At 38.2% G+C, this 18,899-nt stretch overlaps 1 protein-coding gene across 4 annotated transcripts in view; it reads left to right on the top strand.

Annotated features, from left to right (window-relative positions):
* The window catches only part of klhl29 (kelch like family member 29), a 423,156-nt gene extending 411,998 nt beyond the window's left edge, over positions 1-11,158 (top strand). For all 4 annotated transcript variants that reach the window (XM_078213081.1, XM_078213080.1, XM_078213079.1 and 1 more), the window contains one exon: positions 8,716-11,158. In XM_078213081.1, coding sequence (XP_078069207.1) covers positions 8,716-8,899 — 184 coding nt within the window. In that variant the 3' untranslated portion in view covers positions 8,900-11,158. The remainder of the gene's footprint in view (positions 1-8,715) is intronic.
* The last annotated feature ends 7,741 nt before the right edge of the window (positions 11,159-18,899 follow it).

The following is an 18,899-nucleotide window of genomic DNA, read 5'->3' on the forward strand; positions in this document are numbered from 1 at the left end:
TGTGGCAGCTGTTATTGATATAAAGTAGCTGTGAGATGTAATGAAAGAGCTGTAGGGTTGTAGGAGGTCTTGGCATGAGCAATACATGTGGGACAGATTGAAAGGCCATATTTTGTGGCATGTAATCTTGCACCATCAACCTTCTACATCTTATAATTAGTCTTACCCTGCCAAGTTCCTTATATATAGCATGTCATTGTCTCATTATTCATCCAGTTTGTGTGTGAAAACCTTGCTATCTTGTTCAATTCTTTCACACTGTCAGGGTGGTCTCATTGCTTTCAGAGGAAGATTGTGGATTAAGACTCAAATAGAGATGTATTTAAGTTAATGCGTTGAGTTTATTCCAGATATTCTAATCTCTTGAAAATATTGTGATATTCATCCAGAGCATTGGGCTTACCACACACAATATTTGTGTTCATTGTTATTTGAATAATTTAGATTTTGCAACTGCTTAATGAGGCATCGACTCCATCAATATATTGGCTCAAAATGGGTTGGGAAGTTGAAGACCGAATAGGAAGAAGAAGGAGGATGGAAGATTGGCAGGATGTGGCAAATGGTGTTCCCTGTGGATCTGTACTGGAACCTCAGCTTCTCACCATTTATAGCAGTGACTTGGATAAAGCAATGGAATATTGTTCATCAGAATTTGCAGTTGTCTCCAAGCTAGGAAATAGTAAATTGTGTAGACGAGAGCAGGGAGATATAAATGGATGGAGGTTAAATTAATGGGGAAAAATAATGGCAGATACAATTGAATGTATGAGGTCAGCCACTTTGAATCCAAGAATTGCAAATTGGAATATTTTCTTAATGCTAAAAGAATAGAAACAGCTGAAGGAACAAAGGAATGCTGGTCTAGATCTGAAATCAGATGAACGCATTCAAAATATAACCATAAAGGCAAATAGAGGGTTGGACTTTTATCTCAATGGAACTATAATACCAAAATAACAATGTTATGTTTCAGTTTTGCAGAGCACTGTTCAGAACTCATTTGGAGTATTGCATTCAGTTGTGGGTAACATACTTCAGGAACGATATTATTGGCCTTGGGAAGAGACACCATGACTATTTATCAAATGACATGGGGTTGAAGGGTTATATTAGGAGGACAAGCTTGAGATATTAAAATGATAAAAGGATTTGAAACTGTAAGTAGAGAAAATCTATTTCCTCTAGTGTATGAGTTCAGAACAGGAGGCATTAACTTAGAATTGGTATAATGTAAGGAAGCACGCTAGGATAGTGGAAATCCAAAACTCTCCCCACAAATTGCTCCTGGGTCAACTGAAACTTTCAACGCTGAGAATAACAGGTATTTATTAGTCAAGGGCATCCAGAGTTAGGGATGAAAGGTGTGTAAATGGAGTTGTAATTGGGGTGAATGGTCTATTCCTGATCCTAAGGAATAACCATATGAATTGCATTGAAACGCATTATTGGAACATCTCCAAATACAAAATTAAGAAAGCCTTTCTCTGTCTCAAAGAGAAAAGAAAGATTTGCTGAATATTTTTTCAACATCATTTACCATCTCTGGTAACTTTTAGTTTGCTAATTGGAATTCAATATTATGAACTAATCATATTTCCTGAGAGCTCATATTTCACCACAGTGCATAATCCATAAAACTTATTTACATTTTATCTGGAATCGGAAACTCCCCAGTCAATAAACCATCGCAATTCTTAACAAATAGGTAGTATCAGTGCTTCCCAGCCAACACATTGGGTGGAATTTTCCCGAATAATGGCAAAGGCCAATAACAGGTGGGAAAAGTGGTGCGCCATAGTGCAAAAAACTTAAAGGTTGGAGTCCCACGCCATCACGCTGGTGGTGCGGGTTCGCCAGAAACTTGGGTTTCTGAAGATCAGGGCGCCATTGATAAAGGCCGTCCAAATTCACAAAAGTTCATATGGAAACTCCAACCCCTCGCCAACTCCCCAGCACAACCTAGGCATGACCCCCTCCCCCTGTGCAATGGACTCATCGGAGCTACTCTGGGAGGTCTACTCCCCCACAACTCCCAACTGCATGCCTTGGGAGACCATTTATAATTCACATCAGTCTGCCCTCGAGCTGGCATGAATTGACTTTCTTACAATGGGGGGGAATGATTCAGGCATAGAGGCCTGATAATGAGATGTTAACGTGTGGAAATGATATTCTCAATGTTTGACATCAGGATTCCCATTATCTCACTGCCGGGGTCATGGACCATTGCGTCACATTTTTACATCAGCATGAAACACCATTTGCTCCTCTCTCAAGATTTTTTGCTCCCGTCGCCAAACCCGCCAAAAATAAAATGGGAGCAGAAAATCCCGGCTAGTGTCTCATGGCTCCCTGATTCTATCCTGTGGTTATGCCCACAAGATAGTTTCTGCCGCAGTTACAGTCCGAGCAGCAGGTTGCTGTCCCTGACCCTATGGCTAATAAGCTAATATACTAGACCAGGAGTTTCAGTTAATAGCATCACCTTCACAAATAGTTGCAGATCAGACATACTGAGAATGGAAGCTGGATCCTTTCATGTCTGCAAGTAGGATTTAGATCTTTAATTGCTGTAAGAGTTTTAAATTAAATGGGCTTATACAGTTTCAGTTTAATGGAGCTTACACCACAAACCTCCCCAAAAATGTCCCAGAAGTTGGGGATTTGTCAGAAGAACAAAGGATAGGAATTAGAAATGTCATAATGTTGTACTCTCCTGAGGTTAAGATTCAGGCATGTTGTTGAGGCACAATCAGTATTCCTCAAACACTGCAGACATGTAACCCTTATCATTCTGGTAGAAGAGACTACTTATTTTTTGAAATAATATGTGAATATGCCCAATAGATAGAAAGATTTAAAAAGGCTGTCTCTCACTCCACCCCCATTCTCTAAATGTCATGCTAGAAAGTGTCCTTTTTTAAATTGATTCATGGGATGTGGGTGTCGCTGGCTGACTCAGCTCTACACAAAAATTATCAACTCAAACTCACTCCCAAAGGAGTGGCGTGTAGTTAAAAATCATTGCCATTCCAAAACTTGGAAAAGATTTCTCATTGGTGGCCAGCTATCAACTGGTTTCACTACTTTGTGTGCTTTAAAATGTTTGAACATCTTATCCTACAACATGCATCCCTGGAAGAGGAGATCATCCTTCAAATCGACCAAGCTGGTTTCTGTCAAGGATGCAGCACATGATCAAGTTCTAGCACCCATTGAAAATGGCTTCCAAAAGAACCTGAATAGAGGCATAGTGCTATTGGATCTCACAGCTGCCTGTCACACAGTGTGGCAAATTGGCTGGTTTCCTAAAGCTGCCCAGAATGATTTCAACCTAGGTGGGACAAGTTGTTGAAATGCTCCTTTTCAACAGGCGATTCAGAGTCCACATTGGGCAAGGGAGAGGTGCATGGAGAAGACGGATTGCCACAGGGCTCAGTGCAAGCCCCAGTCCTGTTCAACATGTATACAAATAACCTGCCCGCAACCACTTTCCATAACTTCACCTCTTCTGGTGACATCTGTTGTGCCACCCAAGCTCCATCCTCCTGCACTCTGGAGTAGATGCTTAATGAAGAAGTTATAAAGTTGACAGACTATTGGTATCTCAAATTGAATCCCTCTAAAACCATTTCCAGTATATTCCACCTCCATAACACCAATGTCAAAGAAGAATTGCATATCTACGTGGATGGCCAGAGACTTAAGCATGATCCCAACACAACATACTTTGAAGTGATTCGAGATAGGACTCTGTTCTTCTGGGAACATTTGAAAACAGCAGCAAAGGTCAGAAACAATCTACCAGCCAAACTTGCTGGATCTATATGGGTTGCTGCTACCATAACACTCTGGACCTCAGCACATACCTTATAGCAGTGTACTGTGCACCTGATGGCATCACATAAATATCTTGTTGGCACTCAATTGAATGCAACAATTCTCATCATAACCGGAACTCCTTGTTCGACAATCCTCCCCGGCTTCCTGTCCTTGCAAATATCATTCCGCCAACATCCTCTGACTGACAGAAACCCACTAGCTAGTTGAAACCATCCATACTGCACCTCACCTATTGCTCCATAATGACCTGTTCAACCCACCCTTCCGGAGCAAGATCTACCAGCAGGAATCTTAGAATCAAGGAATAGGAAACATGGGAAGTCACTAATAAGTTCCTTGTGTTAAACCCCATCTGTTGAATGGCAAGGCTTTGAACATCCATTATGACAGTGGTCCTTGCTAATTAGGTTCAGGACAGGCTAGGGTCCCTGTGCAGCCAACCTCCATGGCTGGGGCCTCAGTACAAACCCTTTATGCACTTATGGAAAGACACAAACAGTGCTGCACATCACCGAGGAGTGGCCCCTACATGTGCAACGTGGCCCCATCGCAGCAAGGGCTAGGCTGGAAAATGCTGCAAGCCATTCAAACCTCCATTGAGTTCGGTGGGAAGGGATTGTAAAATTCTTCCTGGCAAAGGAGGAGGCTATTGCTTTGGCTTCAGCGATTGTATTCTCTAAATAAATAAAATCTCCCAAGGTGCTGGTGTATAAATGAAATAATCTAATTAGAATCTAATTTAAAAATATAAATTCCTCATCGTTAGATGCTGCAATTTCAAATTTCATGCTTTTGGATTAAGGTTTTATATATTTAATATTCTGATGAATGCCTTTACATATTAATCTATGAAAAACAAGTCTAGTAATGAGATGTATTCAACTCTCTGATTTTAATCATCTGTATTTATACACAGCTCTAAAGCATCAATATTATACACTTACAACAGATTTAAGTTACGCAGCTTTTAAGCAACAGTATTATATACTTACAACAGACCTAAAAAAGGGCTCTTAGGGACTAAAAGACAACATGCATAATTTTTTTGCCTTTATGCACCAGCATCTTGGAAGATATTCTACATTTTCATAATCATATATGCTGATGCATATGATTATAGCAAAGAGAAGTGACCATAATTCCCATAGCATACCATTTTACTCTAATGAGGGGATTTGGTGGAGTGTTTCCTGAATAATGTGTACGGAATGCAGCAGTGACATCTAGCTGTGGGGCATGTAAAGAAGTCCTGAATGAGCCCTGCTTTAATGGGTCATTGCCAAGCAAGTTTAGCAATGCAACTCAATTTGAGGGAGAAGAACTGAGCACTCTTTTCATGACAATTATATAATTTCCAGGTGAAATTAGGCCATTCACATCATTATATTATGAGTTTATACTCATAGATTTGCACAATTTCAAAAAATTTCTTCCTGCTTCTCTACAAAAAGCAGTGAATTATGTCGGGAAGATGGCTGCAAAAGTCAGGCAAAGCTCTAGAATACCTGACCAAAATGACTCTTCTTTTCACGTACGAGTCCAACAATATGTCCAACAAATAGTCCAACAAGCTATTCAGTCACAGCAAAGACTGACCATGTCCTCACTCAACACTGATAGCTATGAAGAGCAGGAACACTTTTTCTTCCTCTTCCTTCCTAGACTGAACATATGGGTCATTGAACTGAAATCGGATTACTTGAGGAAAGGGATTGTATTAATATAACACCTTATCATATTTATCTTAAACATCCCAAGCTTTTTGCATGCAGTTAATTACTTTGAAATACAGTCACTATTAGGAAGGCAAAGTCAGCAAATACCAGCAATTGACCTTCCTGCCTATGTGCAAAACACTATTTCATAAAACTGATCCCTTTAATTGAACAGTAACATAATTTTTTGTTTGCCTTAAAGTTAATCATGTTCAATTCAAGAGAGTACAAATGGTTACAAATCAATAAAACCCAAGAAACTAAAGTGACCTTGAAAGAACAAATTATCGTATTTTGTTCTCTACTAATGGGAAATTGTACTTATGTTCATGAATAATATATACCGTTTATTATGAAGTGTTATTCAGAGCAAAGGAACCTCCATCTGAGAGATGCTTCCCTAAGCAAATTTCTCAGCGTACTTGAATCCATTGCTTAAATAATGTAAGTCATTTCATGACTAAGAAATTAGAGGATAAAGAAAGATCTTGACCTCAGAACATCCTAAATGTTTTACATCCAATTAAACATAGGGCTGGATTCTCTGACCTTGCCTGCAGTTGGGTTCTCCCATCCCCGCTGCGCTGAGTGCCAAATTTTCCATTCTCACTGGCAGCGGTGGCGGGACATGAATGGCCAGAGAATTCCAGCCATAGTTACTTTTGTAATGTGAGTAAGATGGAAGCCAGTGTGTACATAGCAAGGTCCCACCAACAACAATGAAATAAAATTAATTCAATCATCTGCTTTCAATATTGATTGATAGATAAATGTTGGCTACAGCAGCAAGAGAACTCTCTTTTCTGAATTGTGCCATGGGGTATTTTACATCCACCTGTTTGAGCAGAACAAGCTCCTCTAAAAGGTGACCAACAGCCTATGGCAGTGCAGCACTTCCTCAGCACTGCACTGAAGTATTAGCCTAAATACATGTGCTCAAATCACTATAGTGGGGCTTCAATGCAAAACCTTGAGACTCGAGTGAGTCAAATGTATTTCCATTATGAGTTGGAGGAATAGTTGCCATAATTGTTCTGTACATCATGAACAGCTGAGTGAATGTAGTGGGCTAAAGAACCATCAAAAACAACAGTTTGTCAGGAAGAAATTAAGGCATGATACAAAATTACTTATGATACTTTGACAGAATGTCAAAAACAATACCAAAGTGATCTACATACGTAGGCTGTGCTTTGATTCATCATGCAAGCACTAATCCTCCTAATACTAATAGCAACATAAAACTGGCGCATGCAGAAGCGAAATTATCTTGCTTATATTATACTTTGAAACAGATTAAATTGCAAAGGCAGGAACCACTTCACTATAATGCTGAATGTGGTACACATAAGCAGGATGAATGTCAGATTGATCTTTCTGTAAACCCAAATTTCTGTGGAACCCCAACACCTGCTGATTTCAGACCTACCCAGATTTGTTCTCTGTGGTTTAGGTTTTTAAGATGAGCAGGACTACACACAAAATTGTAATGATATTTCATTTGCTTGTCGCATATTTTTCCACAGCTCCAAAATTAATAAAAATTGTTAAAATTGCACGTCATAATATCACCAAATGAATCCCAACTCAATTCAGTTACGTTTTTGACTTGCCAGTTTGAGCTGCCGTTAAAAACTCGTGGCTGTTAGCGAGATTCTCTCCAATTATGATTCTCTCAGGCTGAAACAAACAATCTCAACATCCTATTGACCCAAGCTGAACTTCAAACTCATTTTCCCTCTGCCTACTTCAATTGCACGTTTCCTCCCTTTCACCGTTATCTGCTGCAGAAATCCTCATCCATACTTACATTACCAACAAATTCCGCTCTTCTAATGTTCTCCTATGCATCATTCATCTTCTGCAAATTCAAACACCACGTTCCCTTCACACATTGTCTCTACTTCACTCTCTTCCTATAGTACTTACCTCAATACCTAGCTCTTAAACTAGATACTTGATCACCCATCCAAATATCTCCTCCTCGACTTGTGTCAATTTCAGTCTCATCACACTTCTGTGAAGCACCTTGGGATATTTCTCTACAAAGCACATGTTCTCGTTATAGTTGACATGTGCCATCATGTTCATGTTAGGCATATTTACAAAATAAAACTCTTTAAATTTTCAATGCAAGCATCTAAATTGGCACCAATTTTCTAGTGGTCCTAAATGTATTATAGCACCACTTCAAAGAGAAGATTCTTACCATGTACTTTATTTAATCATATAGCTGATTAAAATATTCCTGTTACAGTGGAAGCCACCTATTATTTAAATTCTGTAATAGTAATGGAAGTGCCTCTTGAGATCAATGTAAAAATGGTTGTAGTCACAAAATATCTGGTTATATACTAATAGATAATTTTATCCTGTGGCATTGGTATTGCTCATATAGAGCCCACACTATTTACATAATTGTGTGTGCAGACGCATCACGTTTGGTTGGGAGGAACAGGTTGGAAAATAAATGCTATAAATGTTTGTTTAAATATTTTTTAAAAGTTTCAGTTATGCAACAACCCACCCCAAAGTTAAGTCACACTGATTCTACACAGATGAACTGAGATGTTTTATTGAATTTTCAATCCTGACACAAAACATTTGGCACATACTAGCCCCAAATATTGTACGTGACAACAAGATTAGCTACACATTTTAAAAAGAACTCTGTTTCAGGAAGCAGTCTGACATTTGAATACTGAAGAGACTAAAGTCAGTTTCTGATCTTGTTCACAAGCAGAAAATGTCACCTCCCCTTCTCTGGATTAGAGTGTTGTTGAATCAGCATCATCAATGCTACAAATTCCAACTGAGTTTCTTTTTAATTTCATTAAACTGTCCATAGGTGCTGTTTGTTCTCAATTTAGTAACCTTTTTGTACATGGGATTTCAATATGATAATCAGTCAAAAAGAAATGTTTCCTGGTGAAAATATATCCCATTCTTATAATTATGTATCCATCATATTATAGAATAAATCATGCTGTTGTATGGTGACAATATTATTATAAGAAAACAAGTATTCAGTGATCTGTGTATGCTGCACAGGAGTTACTGTATGCTTGACAATTAAAAGCTTACCTTTACACTTTGTGAATGACATGATAATGATTACTTGATCAGTTCACTCATAATGGATTGTGTGTTACAGTGCCGTGGTACTGGATAGGAAAATCTATGCTACAGGAGGAATCGTCAGTAGTGAAGGACCTGCATTGGGAAACATGGAAACGTATGATCCCCACACTAACACTTGGACACTCCTGCAAAACATGCCTTGCCCAGTGTTCAGGCATGGGTGCGTAGTCATCAAAAAGTACATTCAAAGTGGTTGACACTGTGACATGGGGATAGCAGTTCCCGAATTGTTTTATTCTGCTGTAGCAGTGCTTTAAAACAATGAATAAGTTGCTCTTTACTGTCTACATTGAATGTAGATTCCATACTCACCATTAGGTGAAATGGGGCAAAAATCCCTATGGATGTATTATAGTATAACTTATGGTACTTCTAGTAGTGTCACAAGACCTGACACTTGTTTTAGATATTGGGCAATTCGGGTATGAATGCCTGCTTTATAACAATCATCAATTTTGCTTTCAAACAGTTACCTTTATATTGTTAAAGGCCATTTAGAAGGAAAATTGGTTTGTAGAGTGCAAAATCTACAGTACCAGAGTGTAACAGCATGTACACTATTCGGTAAAAGCAAGACTTAGTCCCGCAGAGCACAAGAAATCCTAAACAATGTGGTGGAAGATCTCAAGCAATTCAATTGTACACTGGGACAACACCAACAGGAAGCTTGGATAGTCCATAGGTTGTGCATGTCTAAAATGTACATCAGTAGAAAACTGCACTGAAAGTTATGCTATCAGAATAATCTTTTTTTAAAAAAAGCAAATCATTTCTGAAGACAGCTTTCTCCGATTACCTGAAATATCAACTGCAAGGCCAGTCAAAAAAATTGAAAATGCAAATGATTTCAAGAGGAAACTATTTGAAAGAAGAATTTTTAGATTCTCTTTGTTTTATTATCAATGCCCCCATTGGTGGTGAATTGGAACAACACCTACAGGTGTGCAATGCTGTTTTCTGAATTGTTATTGAGAAGCAAGACCAGCGAGATTAATGCCATGAGTTTTCAGAGGCTGTAGCCATATTGTCTTGCGTTGCCATCTGGATTGATTCTTTCCATGGTTATATCATAGATAATAAGAACAAACTTGCTGCACTAACAATAAACATACCTAGATCTAGTATTTGTTTCTGTAATCCCTTTTACAGCAGCCAATGTAAAAGCACCATTTAGCTGAAGGATATTTTTTACCTGTTTGGCATATTTCTTTAGATTATCGCATAAGAGCACCTGGTCATTCTATACCCATTTTATTTAAAAATGCTAACTCTAAATAGGTCAAAATCTTCTTATCTCGAGGCTTTTTTTATAAAAGTAGTAAAATTTTATCCTGGTGAAATAACTCTCCATACTATTTTACACTGAAGTGTCACTATGTGACGAAGTTGCTTCTTATATGTATTATACCGGGAACGGTAGCATAATAGCTTATGTTACTCAATTTGTAGTCCCGAGGACTGGATTAATAATCTCACTATGACAACAGGGGTATTCAAATTCAGTTAACTAAATACATTTGGAATATTAAAAAATGCTAGTATCAGTAATAGTGACCATGTGACTATCAGATTATTGGAAAACCCTATTGGATTCATTAATGTAGCTTAGGGAAGGAAATCTGCTGTCTTTACTGGTCTGGCCTACCTGTGACACCAGACCTGCAGCAAATGTGGGGAATGTGACTCCTAATTTCCTTCTGTAATAGCCTAGCAAGCCACTTAGTTGCCAAGAAGTCAGCTCACCACTGCCTTCTCAGGGGCAATTAGAGATCGGCAATAAACGTTGGTTTTACCAGCAAAGTCCACACCTATGAATAAGTAAGGGGTGGGATGGGAAGGAAAGAAGCTGCTGAAATGTTTACTTCTGGTATTCATGGCTTAATAGCAACTCATAGGAGTAACAGATAATCTATATTGGCTCTTCATCTATGGCAGAGTAGTGCATAGATACATCAGTGTGTACATCTTCTGTACTGATAGTTTAGATTTCCTGTACAAATCTAGTGCGATGCTCATGCCAGTTTCAGCTTTAAGTATGTACTGTATATGATTTATATATTCACCTATTAGATAACATCCTGAGTTTCAACCCTCTGAATACGTATTCAATATATCATGTACAATAGTTCAATATATAGGCACAATCTTTCATTAGCAATGAGTTTTTTTTGTAAACTTCCAATATTAAAATATATAATATATATATATATGTAAGGTAGAACTACAGCAGTTTATGGACCAAAATACTTCTGTACAGTATTTTCTGATAAAGATGTAATCTTATTTAATAAATTATTAGGGCATTTTCAACCACAGGTTGTAATGGGCCCATGTCTAAAGAAGCTTTCCCAAGTCATTTGATTGCAAGGAAAGCACTTACTCAAACTGAAATTTAAAAATACAACACTTAATCAATTAAACAGACCCAATCGTATAAAAACAAAAACTTAAAAGGAGCAGCTAATCCGATTTGGACTTAACTAATGTCTTCTGACAGATTTCCTCATCACTACATTATAAGTTTCCTTCCTTCTATATCTGCCACACACTGCAAGAGTATATCCTGGGGCTTCATTAATATTTGACTAAACTACAGGGTCAGCATGTTGGCATGAAGCTACAGATAGCTGGTATCATATATCACGAATCACCAGTTAAATTCAGACAAAGTCCACATATCCCCTTCCCCAATCTAGCCAGGATGGGAGTCAACTGAGGTTTTTCTAGCCTCAAACCATCCTCTCTCTTCCTCTCTACTCCACAGATGCTGAAACTAATTTTAGTTGACACTCTTATTCAAAAGAACAATGACATGACAGAAAGCCAATTTACTTAAGATTGGAGCTTCATGACATTTATTCAGCAAGTGTTACATACACCTTTTAAAATACGATTTGAAATTAATGTTTAAAGCATTGTTTAAAAAGGCACTTCCAGTCTCAGCTGTTATGTTTAATTTTATTCCTTCCTTTCTCAGTCTTTTTCCCCTCCTATTCTGTTATCCACTATTTTATTTCCCTTTTTGTTCCTCTTTTCCTTACTGGGATCGATCACTTTAACAGTCACACAAAATAATTCTTGAACCATGCCTCCATTTGCTGGGAGGAGGAGTAAGATATAATCAAGTGAACAAAACAAAATATGCACAATAACTGTTTGGGACATCATGCACCTGCAATGGTGCTACTCTGCTCCTCAAATTGAATCTCTGCCAGTCTCCAACTCTCATGCTTTGTGAGAGCAACATTTTGTTTCAAGAGGCAATCAGGTACAAATGGGTTTTCTTTGATATATTAGGAATCATCCTTAACTTTGCCAACACCTGTTAATTAATTTTCCGCATGAATCTGTGCAGCTTTCTGATATATGTGTGTGTTCCTGGCTCGGTGTACACCACCTCAGATCTGTGCCTTCACCCTACACAGAGCAGTGCAGATTAGCTAAAATGGTTTCACTGTTGATTTCTGGAGTTTGTTCAGCCAGTTGAAAAGATACACGTGGTTGGCATTATAGAGGGGGTGCATTTTCCTACCAGCTAAACATTCTTTCCTCTGGTCAGATACTTAAACTCACAGCAGAAGAAGATTAGATTAGAAAGATGGAGCATCACATATTTTATAATTTAAACTTGTGATTTTGAACTTTTGTTTTGTGTGTCAGGTTTCCCAGGTGCCTATGGCATTGGCATCAATCAGCACCAAATTATCAGAAAATGTTGTTCTTAGACTGTTCTTTTCAGGTTGAATGTGCTATTACCATGCAAAAACAAGCAACTTTTTTTTTCTTAATGACAAGAGCAGTAACCCAGTCTTGTGCTCTCTGGTTAACTACGGAAGAACAGATGATGCAGGCAGAAACACAGTCTAAGCGTACAAGAGGTGAAGAGACAACTGTAATTTTACACTGTCAGCTGGGCTATATTTATGCTTTTCAATACAGATTTAGAACAAATTCAGTGCCTCCATATATTCAAATTTGCCTGAATCAGAAATGCTGCCAAACAGCATCACAAACAAAGCTGGCAACTGAAAAAGCAGCCATGTCCAAGGCATCTGGATAAGTGAAATTTCTTATTAAAACATTGGATTTCAAGATTTTTGTGGGGCTTTTTTAGTGAAAACTGGAAGTTAATATGGTCATAGGTAAAAATTAAATGCTGCAGATGCTAAAAATCTGATTAAAAATTTTTTTTTAAATGTTGAAAATGTATTGCAGCTCTGTCTGCATCCAAGGAAAGAACAGATGAATTTATTTTTTGAGTGCAAATTTTTCTGTTTTACTCTGTAGATGCTGACTGAACCTTCTGTGTGTTACTAGCATTTTCTGGTTTCCTCCCAAAGAGCCTATTGTGGGCTCCTCTGTAACAGGTGCAGTAAAAACAGGCAGCTTTTATTTAAATACTGAACAAATCGATGTTCTTACCACTGTCAGGGAGGTGCATGCATCAGGCAGTACTTGTGTGCAGCTGCCACCCTCCAGCTTTATTCTTGAGCCAAACCATTTGAGAAGGGGGCAATTAAAGCAGCACGGTGGTCAGGCGGGGCAATTAAAGCAGCGCGGTGGTCAGGCGGGGCAATTAAAGCAGCGCGGTGGTCAGGCACAGCAATTCTAACTGCCATCATTACTCTTATGTCTGTTAGTAATAAAGTGGGACTAAGATCATGTCATCGATGAGAACTTCCAGGACAAAGCTAGGACAGGAATCGGGGTTCAGTGCTCATGGTCCTGTGGAAACAACAGCATTATAGTGTTCGTTTAGATTCCAGGGCTGCACAAGTTCATGGAAGCCTATGTAATCAACTATGTAGCTGCTTTATTTAAAATTTTCACTGATACACATGCACGAGACTTGGGGAGAACATTGTGTGGATCTGGGGAGGCAATGGCCTAGTGGTATTATCGCGAGACTATTAATCCAGAAACTCAGCTAATGTACTGGGGACCCGGGTTCGAATCCCGCCATGGCAGATGGTGGAATTTGAATTCAATAAAAAAAATCTGAAATTAAGAATCTACTGATGACCATGAAACCATTGCTGATTGTTGGAAAAACCCATCTGGTTCACTAATGTCCTTTAGGGAAAGAAATCTGCCATCCTTATCCGGTCTGGCCTATATGTGACTCCAGAGCCACAGCAATGTGGTTGACTCTCAAGGAAAACTAAGGATGGGAAATAAATGCTGGCCAGCCAGCAATGCCCATGTCACACAAATGAATTTTTAAAAATTGCTCAGTCTGATTGTCTGATCAGTCCACTTGCTCTGTTGCTGAACCAGCACAGATCCCCGGTATAAAGTACAGCATTCTGAGAAGGCTGAACGTGTGTGGGCAGCTTTTTAACGAGGTCAGTGACGAACACCATTCCTTCGCAACTGAACTCAAAATTCAGGCCAATAACTTATTGCATTTGGTCCAGGGGAGTTAGAATTCAGTGTTTTACAAGATTGTTCCATACAGCCAATAAACTGAATTCATAATCTGAAATCAACTGAATTAAAGTTAGCTCTCTAAATACCAGTAGTAACATTTTGGAGATCTGGCCCAAAAGAGAAATACATAAAATATTTCTTCTGCACATGTGCAATGATGCCATGTCAAAAAAAAGATGCCCAGTGCAAGGACTTGTGCAACAATCTGAGAGCATCACGAGGTTGTTAACATCAATCCCAGCAGCAAGCTCTATGCAAATCAATGTCAGCTTACAACTGATACCTGGGGTAACACATTTCCCCTCAGGCAGGGATTCCACAACTTAAGAGATCCTAGCATCATTCAAGACAATATTACTGAATGAATGTCAGTGCCAGTTGGTGATACATATTCATCAGACCAAGTCCTCAGGAATAGCAAAAACAAAACAATATATTGTTTTCCGCTCATCTAGTTCCCATCCCTCTAAGTAGATGCAGCAAACCCCTTAAACAAAAATTCACAAAATTCCTTTTAAGTGGTTATTCATAAGAGCGCTCTTCCTATTCAGGGACAAAATGCAACAAGTTATTGCCTGGATTTTGCTATCTGTGGTAAACATGATGTGGAGAACAGTGCTCACTACTGGCATCAGTAAAAGATTCCTTCAAAGGTTTAGCAGGCTCTAGGGTTCAGACTTCCTCTTTTCTGATGTCAGTTTGAATTCTATGCCTTCTACAGGGAATCTGTACTGTCCAGCAGCATGGGAAGAAGCAGACAGACTGATCAGTCAATAAGGTTGAATAATTTTCACAGGCAATGAAGCAGGAAATAAAAATGACACAAATTATTCATTACACTAATAAATAATATTCACACTAATAAACTAAATAAAGATTTGGACACATGGGATTTAGGGAGAAATGCAAATATCAGAACAAAAACTTGAATATATAAAAATCTGCAATCTTTAGATGTGTTTCTGAAGGAATAGGACTTGTAAAATTAATTTTACAGATCACAAGAGGTTGATCAGCAGTAATTATGATTTAGTACAACATTAAAAATTCAGCAATTCCTGTTTGAACGAGACCTAACTTTATTAATGTTCCTTAAAGTAAACATTCACAACAAATCTGTGATTTCTGAATAATTCCATCTGTAAAGACTGTAATAGCGCACCCTGTGGAGGATCAGAGTATCACTGACAGCAACTTTCAGATTTAACTTTAAATTGCACGTGTGCAGACGCCAGAAATTGATGTTAGTTTTACACCACAATTATGGCAACACTGACAGCTTCCCTGTTTACACTAGAAATACATGAAATTCCTTGGCACAGAAGTCAAAGGAAAACCATTGGCTGTGGTCACATGCACCTTTGCATCACCTTGCTTGAAAGAATTCTAGGGGAGATGTGAAGGGTCTATTTTGGTATGCTCCCATGGTGTGCAGAAAATGATAGATAATCCTTTATCCTTTAAATTATGTGCATCCCATTTCACATACTCTACCCCCAAGCACAGTTGTGTGGGTGAGTGTGCGTGTGTGTGTGCATGCACACGCATAGGGGGGTGGTATCTGACGCGCTTAGATTCAATTTAGTTCCAGATGGAAATAAAATGGTCCATAAACACACACAACAGAATAATCGTGTGCAGCTCCGACCATTTGCAACATCACAGTATTTTCAACTGAGCAGTTTCCCCGCAAGTTGAGAAATCTGTGCATGAAGATAAACGTCTTAAAAAGAATGAAAATCGTACTACTGGGCGGTTAGTTTTTCTATTTTAAAAAACTGCCCCTGGTTCAGCCAGAATATGAGTCCTGGAATAGAAAAGAAAATGCATTCCTAAGAAATTTCATTTGGCACTAAACTGCTATTCTCACTCAGAGACACCACACGAAGACAGCTATGGAGTTGGAAATGAATTCAGCCCAGTGCAGCAGAGCCTCTAAGATTGGCACACTAAATCAGGCAATATAAAGGGAGCTGTAATCTCCATCTGCAAATTCCATATCTCACTGGCGATTGCTTACTTGTTGATACTATAGCCAAAAATTAGAAGGGTTTCCCTTAGGAATACTGCCGCTCACTTTGATAAAAACTGAATTCATTTGAAAGAAGCTCAGAAGATCAAACAGAAAATGTCATGAGAAACCAACTACTTTGTCATATTAGTCCATATTCATTTTAATAGTTTGTTTTCAAAACAGAAAATCCTTGCTTTCCTCTTGTCCATTGGTATTTGCGCAGAAATGATACTGAGCTACATGTCAGAGATAGCGCAATATTAGAATGTATTGAAATAAATCCATTTAAAGTCTTTTTTGCTCGGACATTGCCGGAAAAACATATTTAAAAATCCCTTTCAAAGCCAACATTTCATTTATCTCTCAGGACACACCTATGGTTAAGGACATATTTCAAATACTAAACTGAATTTCAGGATGGATTTCTTTTGGAGTAAAACATATAAATGATTCAGCAATGACTTAAAGCTGACGTGCTTTACACCATCTAAGTAACTCTGCTAAACAGGGTAAATTTGGAGTCCAAGTATTCTGCAAAATCTCATGGCCCCAAGAACTTCAGTATGATCAGTATCACAATCATGTTAGTGGTTTCAATAGAAACAATCCACTCTGTTCCCCATAGTGAGGGAATCAAATAGAATTGTGTGCTATTAAGACATGTCACTCTTTTGACCTACAATATGTAATGTTTATCATTTGCTGAGAAAAAAAAGCACAATGATGCAAAATGAACATGGGACAGTGACAGAAGTATATCTGAAACTTTTTTTTCCTTGATTGCAGTATTAACATAAATAGAAGAATGTTTTAGAAAATAATGTCTGTAGAATACAATTTCTTTGCATTTAAGTAGAGATGACTATTAAATTATATCATATGATACATCATTTTTGTATGCAATAAAGTGAAATATTCATTTAGAAATTGTGTTTGAGTTTTCTATATTATTTCACGGAATTGACAGCATTTGATACATTTAAACAACAATGTGCATTTAAATAGAACCTTTAGCATAGAATAACATCTCAAGGTGCAACACAGATATAATCAGACAAAAACGGATGTGGATCCAATGAAAGAGACATTTGGAGCAATCAAATGCTTGTTCCAAGAGCTGTGTTTTGAGGAAGATCTTAACTGAGTTGAGGGAGGTGGACGCAGAAGGGTGTAGGGAAGAAGTTCCAGTGTGTAGGCCCTGAGCAACTACAGGCATGACCAGCAACAGTAAAAGTGTCAGAGCTGGGGAAACAGAGGGTTGGATAAGGTTAAAGCACAAGGTGTTGGGGGTGATGAGGGGCCATGGACAGATTTAAACATAATGAACTGTATTTTAAGAATGTCAATAACAAAAATGAGGTAAATAAACCCTCAACAATTAAGCAAGCCAAGCTTTTTTAGGAATAAACCAAATGGAGGAATATTTCCATGAACTAGACTTCCCCAACTGGATTTGATCACCTATTAAATATCTCAAAACTTTGATTGACATGGTAACCTGGGAGCTCATCTGCCTATCTTCTCAATGCTGAACCAACATGTTGAAAAAGAATCCTAAAAAAGAGGACAAGTACATTTTGAAAAAAACTAAAGGAGTGGCACTATAATGTCACCACAAAATATCAATCATCCTGACCATACATGAGTAATTTGGCTGCCACAGGATAGAAATCGTGTGCATTAGGATTAAGGCATGATGTTTTTTACGAAGTAAATATCAATTGGTCCAAATAGCTCATGAAACTATCTCTTTGATACAATCCTGTAGATATCAAGTGCAAGATTACATCTGCAAAATTACTTGAAGTGCTCCATCCCCTATAGACAAGTATTATTGCCTATATCAGAGTGCTAAAACAAATCTGCAATCTGGAAGAAATGTACTCTTTCCTTCCTGTGATCCCAGATAAGCGAGTGCGCTGATCTTCCACAAAGGTAAAGATATGGAAATTGTGTCCTATTAAGTATTTTACTTTTATAAGTCATTGTCATCATTCTTCAAATGAGGGAATATTCCACATTAGGTATTTCTTACCTTCTTGAGAGGTGACTGGCTATGAAGCTTTCCTCACATCAGTACAGGTATGCTTAGGATAGAAAGGCACATATCTTATTTACCGTTCTTCATTAGTGCTGCTAAATACTTAGAGATGCGGCTCAGGATAACCGATTTATTTTCCCCTTCACTGTCATAAGCCTAGGAGTGGTGGTTGGCTCACTATTTTCAATATCTCAACAACAAATAGTATTCTAAGATAAAGTCATAATACTGCGGATGCTGGAATCTGAAACAAAAAAAAAAGAAAATGCTGGAAAATCTCAGCAGGACTGGCAGCATCTGTGGAGAGAGAATAGAGCTAATGTTTCAAGTCTGGATGACCATTCATCAGTGCTGGGAAATGTGTCCATCATAATAGAATATTATTTCCAGGTTACACCTTAGATATTCTTCGGAATGTACTGTTTAATTCTGGTCAGTATGCCATAATAAAGTATTTTCAGGACTGTAAAGTATGCGGAGAAGAGCCTGAAGGCTGATGGACCCCTCTGTTAGTCTGTCAATTGTGTCTGTACAATCTGGATAGGAAAACTGCTGCAAGCTATCCTCAAAATAATTTTTGCAGAGTTTGATGATCCCAAACATTGACGATTATCCTACTTTCACTAATCTGTTTACTGGATTAAATTGATTCTTGTGCTGAACTACACATTCTTTTGAATAAGCAGAGATTACACAAGAACATTATGTTCAG

Source organism: Mustelus asterias, chromosome 5 (genome assembly GCF_964213995.1).
Source record: "Mustelus asterias chromosome 5, sMusAst1.hap1.1, whole genome shotgun sequence".
Taxonomy (NCBI): domain Eukaryota; kingdom Metazoa; phylum Chordata; class Chondrichthyes; order Carcharhiniformes; family Triakidae; genus Mustelus; species Mustelus asterias.